Source organism: Liolophura sinensis, chromosome 7 (assembly GCF_032854445.1).
Source record: "Liolophura sinensis isolate JHLJ2023 chromosome 7, CUHK_Ljap_v2, whole genome shotgun sequence".
Classification (NCBI taxonomy): Eukaryota; Metazoa; Mollusca; class Polyplacophora; order Chitonida; family Chitonidae; genus Liolophura; species Liolophura sinensis.
Genome location: NC_088301.1, coordinates 34,428,331 through 34,441,503, shown reverse-complemented (window position 1 = coordinate 34,441,503; position 13,173 = coordinate 34,428,331). Strand labels below are relative to the sequence as shown.

Sequence of the window (13,173 nt, the reverse complement as noted above, 5' to 3'; positions counted from 1 at the left end):
ATAAGTATATTAATGTTTAATAATAATAATGACATAATGGTACTGTAGTTCACAATAAGAAGCACACAAAGGCCTTAACATGATACTTTTGATGTCCACACCCCAATAAGTTTTTCTCATAGGAAATAATTCAAACTTCACACAAAACATTCATCCTATACAGTGGGTGAATCCATCAAAATCAAGCAAAATGTGTTACTTGAAAAATACTTAACTCTTAAGAGAAATACAATATTTATAGTGGGCGGGGGGAGGATATCGCAGTTCCAACAGTGTACATACTGCATGTGTTTTCAAGGGTCAATGATAAACAGAAATGAAATTTCATGTATTCGAACAAAAGCTCAGAAAAATTTCATCGATTTGTGAATTTGTGAATTCTTCATCTGATCCAAATCTAGTAAATTTGTAGACCAACTTGAACTGCGTAATATTGGTCTAGCACACTGTACAACCAGTATGGCCACTAAAACAAAGTAAATAGCAAGCAGGATTCTGCTTTGCAATGTAAAAAGAGCAACTGAGATAAATGATGATAAATTCATGATAATTACAGCCACAAAGTTCACTTTATTCTGTATGAAAGGCTTGCTGAATTTTCATTTCCACTCAATATGTAAACCACTGTTCTAAAATAATTGATTCTTCACATCTCTTCTTCTAATTAGGCTGTTTCTTTTCATGACCACAAATTAATAATTCACTGAAAACAAACAGACTAATGATTGCACAAATAAACCTCCTATTCTATTTTTATATATTTTTTTTTCCCATTGCGATTGTAACTGGCCAATTTTTCACATTGCAAGTACATTTTTTATATCTCAAATTTCTCACAAGTGAAATGCCCACCAGTTACTGACTTCCTGTCTTACTCATTGGAAATCTCTGACATGTTCCTTCAGCAGGCTCAGTATGTTTGTGAGAGTAGTAACAACTGTAGCCTCTGTCTTTGGGTTAGCTACCATCTGACGCAGCAACTCCACTCCTCCCTCCTTTACCAGCATTGGGCAATAACGCTTCCCTGCAGGAAAGAACGTAGATGAGAACAAAAGGTTGTAGTGTCGGTTAAGATAACACAGCTCCCAATGGGTTTCCCCCAGGCTCTGTCTGACTTCTTGCCACTGTATAATACTGACTATCATTGTATAAGTGAAATATTCTGCAAAGTCATATTTACTTTTGCACACAAACACACAATACATATACATGTATACATAAGATGACCCAGAGAAAACAAATGCTTCTTGTACAATAAGGTAAGGTAGTGTAGCATTATCTACATGTGCCACAGGTCCAATTAGTTCAGCTTAAAATTTGCTTTGACTTTCAAGTCTACCTGGCAAGTTCTGGCAGCTTCCTTTGGGTTCTGACAGTTTCAGTTTTATTGGCCACTGATACACGCAAGTAATATTCTAGGTCAAGGTCAAAAGCAATCAGGTTAATGTAAACTTCACGGTTTGATTTCTATAACCTACCATTTCTGGTGACTACATGTTGAATGGCCCATGATGCCCAAAGTTGTACTGAAGGCATATCATAGCAGTTAAGAAGGGGAAAGAAGGGACTGAAAGACCTGAGTGGAAATAGAAATACATGCAATTACAATTTACAAAGATTCACAACATTATGGCCAAAGAATTTTTATTGTATGCCAATCTTTCAATACAAACAACTTGATATAATAACATTATGTCATTTTACTGTAACTGCAAAACTGCACAGATGTCAGGAAATTCCAAATGAAAGCCCCACATATAAGTCTATTTAATTATTATTAACATTTAATTATTTGTTTGCTTAACAGTTTATTCTTTCTTCTTTCATGATCTTTGATTCAGAGAAACACAAAGGTATCATTTTACCTGTATGCCACCATTTCTCCCTGGGGCTGCTGCCATTCACGGACAGTCTCTCCCTACAATGAAAGCATTTTAAATGGTAATTAATTGAAAAAAGTACCATTACATATATCTTTACCTTGCACAAATTCTACAGAGACAAGATGAAAGCACACCTGAAAAGCAGTCAGACAAAGATTGTACATTATTGTGAATGAACATGACAAGTGAATGAAAATAAGAAATGATAAAAGGATGTGTTTAAAAGCACATGTGGACATGTAGCATGGTCTCACCAGGTCTCTCAAAATATCTTCTCTGTCAGTGCCGGCTATCAGCCAGGCCTGTTCTCCATCACTGGCCAAATGAGCTATAATGCCAGCTGCAAAATAGCTCACATCTATGTCCTGTACCTTCAGCAAGCGCCTAGAACGAAACAAAAGTGAATACCATAGAGAGTGTGGGTCTTCATGCACTGCCCATATATGTATGCTGAATACTGAATTACCTTTTGGAAGAAAGACGATGTGGCTCCAAATATAGGAGCACAAACATCTCCTCTGGTGACAATTTGTGCAGAAAATGAACAGTGGCACATTTATGTGCACAGCTAAAAACTCAGTGAAATTCATACGAAGTTTTAAGAGAAACACAGCAAAAGTGGTGTATAGCACAACAGGCTCACACAGGCTGCTGCATAGCATTTTGAAGTCTAATCTAAACTAAACCAATAATACTGTATATATAATCAGAATACATTCTTTGATCAAGATGGAGGCCCACCTTAGCCCTGAGTACATGTAGCATACATGTATATCCACTGTCAACTAAACAAGATTAATTCTGTACAGTTTTAAAATTTCCCCACCAAGAGCTTTATTATTACAACACAACCTCAAGGAATGGCATGCACTTTTGTACACACTTACTTTGCCAACATAATGAAGTCTTCTCTCATCAAGGCCTGCCTTAATGTCTTCACCTCAGCGATGTTATTCTGAAAAAGGGTGATTGAAATAAACATGCCAACTGCAATAACCTTGATTTACTTTAACAGGTTGGTACCAAGCTTGGCCTTTCCTTGCAGTACCAAAAGGTTAGATCTTGGTACTGCTGTTAAATATTGGTACTGCTCAGTCACACCTTGGTACTGCTCAGTCACACCTTGGTACTGCCCAGTTACACCAGTGTACTGCTCAGTTACACCTTGGTACTGCTCAGTTAAGCCTTGGTATGGCCAAGTTACAATTTCTATGTACATAAGAAAACAAAACAAAAAGTCACTGAATTTTATTTTTTGTAAATCATAGAATCCAATAGTTTTATACTGAAACAACTGGAATTTGGGACTTACCACTAAACCTAATACTTTAGTCTGCACATGTACCCGTGGATCTTCTTCAAGGTCATGAACTTTCTGTGAACAAAAGAAAATATTTTAATGTTAATTTAAACATTCAGCTTCTATGGACAGAATCCCACCTGTTCTGAAGAATAGTTTTACAATTTACTAAACTACATTAATTTCATCATGATCCAAGATGGATTTGGTATCTTTCTAACGCATGCATGTTTCACATCAATTGGAATGAGGACAGTGTGATCGCAGCTTTAGTGAAAATAATGTTAACCTTACATGTGCCTCGAATTATTAACAATGGCGACGCAGTCTGAACTACATGTAGCTCTTGACCACTGAAAGAGGTTATCTGGCTGCAAATAATGCTACATCCACAGATCCACTAAGTATGTATTGTATATTCTGTGATAATGGAACTGATATGCATCTGTGTCTTAAACCACCATTGTGTTATGCTTAGCCTCATTCATGCTCTGACAGCACTAGGCCACAGCACAGTTGGTTAAATACCTAAGAAACTGAGGGCTGATAAAAGGTAAAAGATACTGGTGAGATATGGTAAACAACAACAAGATGGAGACAAACCTGCAGCACATGTATGAAGAGTTCCAACCCTCCTTCGCTGAGGAACATATGACACGTGGGTGGAGACTCATCTGAAATGCACCAAAGAATATTGAATAAACTTATTTTCAAAAAACTCATCACCAATGAAGTTCTTTTGTACTGCCAAGGCAACCATTTCCAATCGGGCCCTGATGGATATTTCATGTACACAAATGGAACCAGCTACAACATACAGCCACAAAGTGTACAGTGTCTAGGAAGCTCATCATACTATCACAAAGACTTAGCGTTGAGAAATTCATCAAGATGAGAAAAATCATTGATCAGAATTTTTTAAAACTGTAATGATATTCTCTGACATTATCTACTTCAATACTAAATGACACTGGAGAATACAACCTTTGAAATGTGTTTGCCAGTACATGGACATTTAAAAAACATCAAAATTCAGAAATGAAATAAATTTGGTAAAAAACAAAATGTATTTTTCAAAGACAGACATGAAGATAGGTTAACAAAATATATTTAACTCTGCAAATCATCAAAATATTAGACAGGTCAATAATAAGGACACATTTTTGCCCAGCATGCAGTTTTGGAGACACAGATATACAAAGATCCAAATATAAAATGACTTGCCTTTGACTAAGTAGTTTTGAAAATAAAATAGTAAGAAATCAAATATTAATAAAGATATAATAAAGCAGGTCAAGGTCATTTACAACGACAACAACCTTGCGAATGTACATGGCTATGACAATATCAGCAGTAAAACTTGCACGGCTGGTAAAAATGGCTGCAGAAACTTCTCAATATGAATGGACGCCACTTTGCTGTTGTAACATAAAACTAACAAACTGAATACATCAGTATAAAATAGAATAAAACATAATCAGGAAATTCCATGAGTCTGGGATATGACATACCAGTCAAGATTCCTTCCAACAGTATTATTAATAACTTCAGTTACCTGTGAGATTCCAGAGGGCACTGAGAGTAAACTTGAGGGTCATATCAATAGAACTAGCATGAATCTTGTCCTCCACGATTTTAAGTAATTTCTTCATGTAACGCCCTTTGGCTCCCAGAATTGACGTCTGTTCTGTGGATATCTATATGAACAAACAACCAAAGTGCAGACACTGACTGACTCACTGACACTGACTAGGCAAACTCTAGGATGGCAGGGTTAAAAACATAATCTTCCTAAATACTAAACAGCTAAAAGTCACAGACTTGAATTATTTATTTATTTGATTGGGGTTTAACATCATACTCAAAAATTTTTCACTTAGATGACGGTGGTCAGATTTATGGGTGAGTGGAACAGCTTTAGTAAATTCATTACAGATCACAGTCGGAACAGAGACCTGGATTCAAACATTCCACTCTCACTGGTCAAAAGTCGGACGGTCAAAGTGAACCAGCACATAAACCAACTGAGCCAGCGAAGGTCCTGGACAACTTTGAGGAGACCTATTCTTCAGTATGCCGTACTCAAGAATTTTTGACTTATAGAACGGTGGCCAGCATTATGGTGGAAGGAAATGGAGCACAGTTCGGGAGACACCCACAACCATCTGCAGGATGCTGACAAACCTTTCCTCTTATGGCCTGAGAGGAAATCAATATGAACCGGACTTGAACTCCCAGCAAGCGTGTCGGCGAGAGGTTCATGGGCCATTGCTCCACCCTGGCACACCACTTTGGCCACAGAGAACTCCCCTCCTCCACCACCCCCGTAATGAATGATGTAGGTTATTCAAATGAGTTTTGGGTAACATATATGTCAAAAATTTTATAAAACATAACCAACACATTTTTAATGAATTGTAGACTACAAACAGATACCTGAAGCTTCAGTTCATTGCTTACCTTTGCCGCCAGAATTGAGCAAATGGCTACAGCCATTCTCGACATTGAAAGATCATCAAAGGAGCAAAGGCATTCCATCACCAGTTTGGCACAGCGGAACCTATCAAAGTTCTGTAAACAACAGCAAGTAATGACAACGGGATTAAACTTACTCATTTCTAAGACTCAAGAAATCCTTAATTTCATACATCATGGATGGAAACCAAAACTGCTATGTTATATAGTTTGTATTTAACACATTGGGTGCTGATTAATTTTAGGCTTGACCAAAAACAAAGTACTTTACTAGTTTACATTTAAAGCATCCCAGCTGACATCATGAAAACAGTTTTGTGTGTAATATTTCGTCAGACTCACCACATCCTGTAGGATTCTGTCACTGCACAATGTGAGCAAGGCGTTCTTCTGAAGCTATTGAAACATATGAATGGTTAACATTATACATGACATCAGTATAAAGGACTACAGCTTAGGGAGTTTAACCAGAGCAGTAATGAGACAGTGTGATAGTTGGGAAATGGCTACATTAGCCTGTGAATTTAGTCTCGTCAAGTTTCCTTAGTTATGGTATTATTCTAGCCATTCATGCAAATGCTTCAGAGTAGCAACTTAAAACACCCCCACAACCATATCTTAAATATAATTATTCTAAAAAATGCAATGTTACTAATAAATAATTGCACATCACTTACTCAAAATGCTATGTTGTGATCATGTACAATAAACAGTAACATTAGCAAACATGTGTACATGGACAGTGCTCTGGGTAATTTTATGAGCTACACCCATATTTATCATTAATACCAAAATGTTGTCATTGAAAAACTTTCACTTAAAAGAAACAACAAAGGAATTTAGTATTAAAATGCTAACTTGGCTACTTAAAGTTGAATTTCTCAGCCTGACAAGCAAATCACACTTGTGAAGATGTACTATTCCAAACCTGTTGGTGATTAGGAAAATTTTCCATAGCTAGAAGTGTCAAGTCAACAACTCTCCTCAGGCACGATGGATGCACACGGAGCCCAGATTCCCCTTTTGATAGGTTGTAGAGACAGGCCGTTGCCGCCATTTGGACACTCAGCTGCTTGGGATGTTGGCCCATGCCTGTCACAATTAGCTGTCAGCAAACAAGCAAAATCAGAGAATGTATATCAAACTACGTATGTTTATCCACTAAGTTATTTTTTGACAGGTGAGAATAATTTTTCTTATCTGATAACAGTCAGATTAATGATTGGAGAAGTAAAGGTAGAGCAGGAAAAAGTATGGCATTGCTTCAAGTACCTGAGAAGTCAAAGTTGGATTCAAATACCTAATACCTAATACTAGTAATAGTTTTCACGATCTAAAGTTATAACATATCATAGGAAGGGATGCCATGCCATCACTGATTTCAACCCTGATCACTGTGTACAGTATTGGTGAATTGTGAGGTGTAATTCCCTTGCACATGTAAACACTATATATTGTGGAATCTTACAAGTTTCTGGTGAAGCACATCAGATTCAACAAAGAAGAACCACATCTTGAGTGTCAGTGTCTATCAAGTTGTGCATCATAATACCCTACATGCCTGGTTATTGGTGAACACCTTATTTTAATAACATTGGGATTTGGGTGCACCTAGAATGCAGTGAAGGCTGACCTCTATAATGTCTTCTCTAGGCTCCACCATACCATGGGTCAAGGTAAAGAGGTTAAACAAGGCTTTCTGGACATATGCTGAGCGGCCTGGATAACGTCGGAGCGACTCTAGTATCTGACGTTCATTAGCCTCACCTGTTACCTGCAAAACACAAGCCGTTAACAATCATTATTTAATATCATCGACTCTGAACAGCGTGAAGCAAAGATTAAGTGTAGCCTCACTGCTCTCTGATATTAGACTAATAATTTATTTACACACATATAGAAAGATAGAAAGATAAAACATATAGTTATCCGCCTGTATGATAGTCTATGATAATCATTTCAGATCTTATCTATTCACTAGTTCTGAAAATCAAGTGCACTTTTGGAAAACATATAATTTGGCATTGACTTGATTCACAAAACTTAAGGTTTTGAATGTGCACTGATTAAAATGTATCCTGAGCCCTGTTCTTAACATGTACTTACCAGAATTTCTCTACCAAATGTAGGACATAGCTGATCTGCAAACAGTGGCCATTCACAGGCATTCGTCAAAGCTAATCCCAAAAACTGTAGCTTGGGATGCGATACCACATAGGCTCTAGAAACCAGAAATCATTAAAAGTAATCATCTCAGAGGAGTATCTGATTAATTCAGTCAGCTCAACCGCCTATTGATAGATACTGTTTGTGACGAATACCATGGCTGTATCTTTAAAAAGAACCAATTGTGAAGCCAACAGTTTTAGTTTGATACCCAAGAATAACAGGGTTTGTACAGGTATATGAAAATGAAATTCAACGAGTCTCCAAAGACTTTTTTTGTCATCTGCCCTTTACCTCTGTAATGCGACAAATTCTTTGATCCGGCCTTGGCTCAGTAAAAAAAAATAAATGCCATACATCATTATGCATCCAGGGCTTCTTCGGGGTCAGTATTTTTTTAGCCAGTCACTTCAGTCACTCGTCAGATTTTGCAATAAAAAATAGTTTTCTTTAGCCATACTTCTTTAGCGGGCATGACTCTGTAGGTCTCCATCTGTAATTCATTTTTATCTGCCTTGGTGTAGCTGGTAGACTCAGTTTGGTCTCTTCCAGCTATATCTGGAGTTTATCAACTGTTACATTTAGATCAATTGCCCTCAAAATAATGGACCAATGCTTGGCAGCATGTTTTTATTTTTGGAAAAAAACATCAATCCTTTTTTCAACTCTTCTGTAAGATTCTAGTAAAATGTAATTTCCTCTATCCGAAAAATTTGTTACGTAATTAATTTGTAAATTCAGTCTATTTAAATGCAACATTATGATCAGTACACTGGAGTAAAAGTTTGACAGGAGAAAACCAGACGGCTTAAGTTAATTTACTTCGGCTCCAAAAAAAAAAAAATAGATTATTAAATGGAAAAGTTAAAATTTTTCATGGGAGGTAACTTCATTTATAGGTGCAACTCCACCTTGATTTATCTCCCTTGCCTCGGCGATGAAAGGAATCTCCCAAAATGCCATGATTCTCATTTGTTAATTAATGAAAATCATTTCAAGCGTTATTTAATGTAAGTCAACTTGCAACAATGCTGAACCCGCAATGTAGATTGCTGTTAAGTAATCGCCATAAAACTGTGCTGCTGTTGTTTCGCCGAGATGAGGCTGTTTGAAATGAAAGTAAGCGGATTATTTTAATAAAAAAAATGTGAAAATCTGCTAAAACCCCCAGAAAACTCTCATGTTTGATTTTGTATAATGTTTGTATTTTTTCTTAAGTAAATAAATTTGTCGCAAAAAACATTTAGCATTTTTTAAATTTTATCGCCCTTTCAAAAAATTGTTCTAAATTTCAGACAGTGGCCAGTGCCAGCGGAAATGCCGATTATGGGAAAATTATCTGTGAGCTCCTGATATACAGATTCGGCGGTCAGCAGACAATATTTAAATTCGGGACAAACTAAGATTTTTGAGGAATTTCCAGGAGTATTTGTCTTTTTTAAGGACTTTCAAGTACTTGAAAATGAAATTGTATTTTTCAAGCACTTTCAAAGAGTTTCAAGGACTGTGCGCACCCTGAATAAACAGACATATGGATTTAGAGCTCCTAAAAGTACATTTCACTATCTGGAACACTTCAGGCTATATGCATGTGCTTCGAGACAATTGCTTAATGGGTTTCTTTTCAACAGTCATAAGAATTTCATTCTTTTATGTTTAATGTTGTAAAAAATTATAGTGAATGTTTTGGCTGTATTGAGAAACATGTGACATGATGAATGTCAGAAGAATAGGGACCAAGATGAAACCAGAACTAATAGGCAAAAAGCATGTTACCCTCCAAGGACCCAGATATCTGGTATTGAAGTGTATCATATTATATGGTTGCGTATCACGTACATGTACATGTATACAGCAAGAAAGCAAGTGATAAATAATTACATACATGTATCAGATACTGATCTCTGGAGTATGGACAGACTACTTGCTGTTGCTAATTTTGTACAGTCCCTTTGTCGTCTTATTGTTTTAGTAGAGCTGATTTCAGCAATCACATTATAAGTTAAACAATTATTTTATCATGTTAATGCATGCATCCAACAGACACCATACACTATGCCTGTACAACTCTGGAAGGCCATAATACAATGAAATTATCAAAATGACAAGCTATATTAAGAAAATATTTATGCTTTTGTCAAGTTACAACACATCTGTAGAAAAGTTCTTGTATACAAATTATAAATCATACTTCTTTTGCTGCTATACAACCTTTGATGGCCAAACTCTCTATGATTTAACCAAGAATGGAATTACGTATCAACAGTAAACCACTACCTGTGTAAGGGTTCTCACTAATGCAGTCACTGTGAGTTCAATCCAGCTTATGCTGGTTTCCTGTCCGTTCATACAAGGGAAGGTCTGACAGCAATCTGCGTATGGTTATGGATTGCTTCCTGGCTCTGCAAGGTTTCCTCCCACCATAATGCTGGATTTGGTAATAAAAGTAAAATATTCTTGAGTGTGACATTAAACACCAATCAAACAAATAAATAAACAAAAGAGCTGGATTCAAACTTGCAACCTCACTGGTCACAAACCTGACACATGTAGTTCCACAGACATGCAGGCCAACATTTGGAGATATTAAGCTGCTCTGAAAATGTCCCTATTTCTTGGGAACTTTCTAAATAATCTTGTAGGCTTCCACACATGACTTACCTTAATAAATCTTCCTTGAGTCCCTCTTTGCCCGAAATGTCCAATGATCTAAGCTCTGGAAGATCGCATTCCCTCATCAGTAAATCTCGAATTCTAAATTTCACTGGTTGAAAGTTAACAAATGGCTGCATGGACATGTCATCCGACACATCCAGTTGACACAACTTTGTCAGTTCACACAGCACTGGCACCACTTCTTCTGTATGAGAAGCTCTTAAGTTGTACATGGACAGTGAGCGTAAGCGGTCTTTCAACTTTCTCAGGGGTGAAATGTCGTTGATTAAAGTACCTGATATATCCAGTTTTTCTAGATTTGGCAAATCCTCGGCAATAATATCCAAGCCATGTCTGTTGAATTCTGTATTACTAACATTTAAGCTCTGTAAGTTTCGCAGCTTTGTCAGTGAGACAATTACACAGAATTTGGAACTGTTGATAAAGGTGCTGTTACTCACATTCAAGGATCTTAAATTGGACAATGTCCATTCACCAAGACATCCAATCAAGTCATTGACAGTCACATTCTTTAGGCCAATCACTTCTAGTTCTGAAATTTTGTGTGATTTAAGAACTCGTAGTCCTCTGGTTGATACTGGAGCATCCTTTATACAGACTTTTCTCAGACATGTGACATCTGGATCAAAGAAGGACAAAGTTTCGTCATTAAGATTTCCTTTTTCGCTCAACGTCTCAAGAATCCGTTCAGAGATGTTTCCATGGAAATAAACTTCTGAGTTTCTCAGTCGGAGCTGTTTTCCTGGGTCATCTCCAGAGCCATGGGTCTCACAAAGTGCAGATATGTTTTCACATATGAAGCTAACACAGCAGTTCTGTAGCGATGGAACTGATGGACCAAACATCATGGACTTTGGTCATTCATTTATCTGGAATTTGTCAAGAAAAAGAATTGCACTTCTGAACAAATGACAAAACTATGAAGCACAAAGATAAACAAACGAACAGATTAAAGATTTTTTCCTTTCTTTACCAAAATAAACAACTCTGCATGATTGATAATGTACACAGTGCATGCTATAAGTACTGTGGGTATACGAGAAAAGAGTTATCTACCTTATCTACACTCCACTAAATTTTCATCAAGCAGCTAGAAAGCCTCATTTAAAGGTATCTCACTGTTGTTGTTGTAAATCAGCTGAGATTTACAGATAGGCCTACTGTAAATAAAGATACTTTCTCTCAAAGTAAAAGTGAAAACTGTGTTAAATGTGAGTTACATCCTCCTTACCTATAAGCACATACCTCAGCTATAACTCAGGTAACCTCAGACATTCAGTTTTTTTACTTTAGTCTTTCCAAGGTACACTTCCACTGAGGTGTAGTTTTGGTATTAATTTGTATAATTGGCCTCACATACATCTCAAGTCAGACATGTTATACCTGAATGGTACAGCTCTGATGTACCTCAAGTATATGTATCTGAAGTATGTATATGTATGATGCCTTATCAGGGTAAGGCTATATATGCAGCGGGTCTTCGGGAAAAGCCAAGGGTTATAATCTTTTCAGACAAGAAAGAGGTATCAATAAAGAGGCCAAGCTCTTGACAATTCTACAAATACACAGATAATCAGAGTAATCTGTAGAATAAAGAATACATTGCATTATTAGCACACAGTGTCGATAAATCACTAGGTAAAGTAATGCACTGTTTGCGCATCTAGACTTTGGCTATTTCATCTTACTGACAGACTACTGAGTTGGGCGACTTGTTTTCAACACGTACTCATTTCAACAGTAGGCGACTGAACCTAACGATGAACTACGCTAAATACTTACACGTGAAACTGGTCCTAGATGTACAGCATATCAGCGGAATCCGTCACCAAAGTGAATTAACCAGGTACAGAAGATTGTCCCGAGGAAAGTGTTCATATTTTGCTTCGGCAATGACTGACAGGTGCTCGATGAGTTTCGAGACTTCGAACGCAGAAAATCCATGCAAGGGAGTTAACCGTATCTCAGCATCTGACTGCTCACATTGTAGCCCCAATGCATGACCAGGCTTGCCAGCTCGGGATTTGAACCAGCTAATGATCTTTGAATTTGCGCTCTAAGCTTCTACCACTAGATTAAAGGGCGATTTCTTTTTGTTTAACCATAGGAACCCAAAGATCGGCAAACCTCATCACCTCAAGAGATTAGAAAAAGATTTATTTATTTATTTATTTGATTGGTGTTTTACGCCGTACTCAAGAATATTACACTTATACGACGGCGGCCAGCATTATGGTGGGTGGAAACCCGGCACAGCCCTGGGGAAACCCACGACCATCCGCAGGTTGATTAGAAAAAGAGAAGCAAATATAGATAACATTGTCCTTGCTACCCAGAAGAATCCGCTGCCATCATTATCTTCCCAGGGTTTGAGCCCTTTTAGTTATTGAAATGGATAAGCAGACCTACTCCAGAAGAATGTACCAACAATCAAAATAAAAATTCTTTAGCTTAATAAAGCAAAAAAATGGATCAGACTTAATTAATGATATGCTCAGCTAGCACTTGAATGGGTTTCAATGTTTACATTGTATACACACATTGTTTGTATTTCATATTCCATGCTTTTGTTTTTCTTTATTCCTCTCAAATACCGATACATATTCATATTAAAGGCTCAAACCCTGAGAAATCTTAATTCGGGGTCATACTACTAGGCCTACTCCTTTGACT

The 13,173-nt window shown here is 37.1% G+C and overlaps 1 protein-coding gene across 1 annotated transcript; it reads right to left on the bottom strand.

The window, feature by feature from the left end:
* Positions 1 to 248: 248 nt before the first annotated feature.
* LOC135471090 (protein zyg-11 homolog B-like) lies at positions 249 to 12,483 on the bottom strand. The gene is made up of 15 exons (XM_064750139.1): positions 12,283 to 12,483; positions 10,486 to 11,369; positions 7,765 to 7,879; positions 7,292 to 7,432; positions 6,587 to 6,763; positions 6,001 to 6,054; positions 5,644 to 5,754; positions 4,739 to 4,880; positions 3,787 to 3,857; positions 3,196 to 3,258; positions 2,771 to 2,838; positions 2,138 to 2,267; positions 1,866 to 1,918; positions 1,479 to 1,576; positions 249 to 1,024 (listed from the first exon to the last, which is right to left on the bottom strand). Exons 2-15 carry the CDS (start codon positions 11,346 to 11,348, stop codon positions 876 to 878), a joined length of 2,235 nt encoding a protein of 744 aa, XP_064606209.1. The 5' UTR covers positions 11,349 to 11,369; positions 12,283 to 12,483; the 3' UTR covers positions 249 to 875.
* Positions 12,484 to 13,173: the final 690 nt, after the last annotated feature.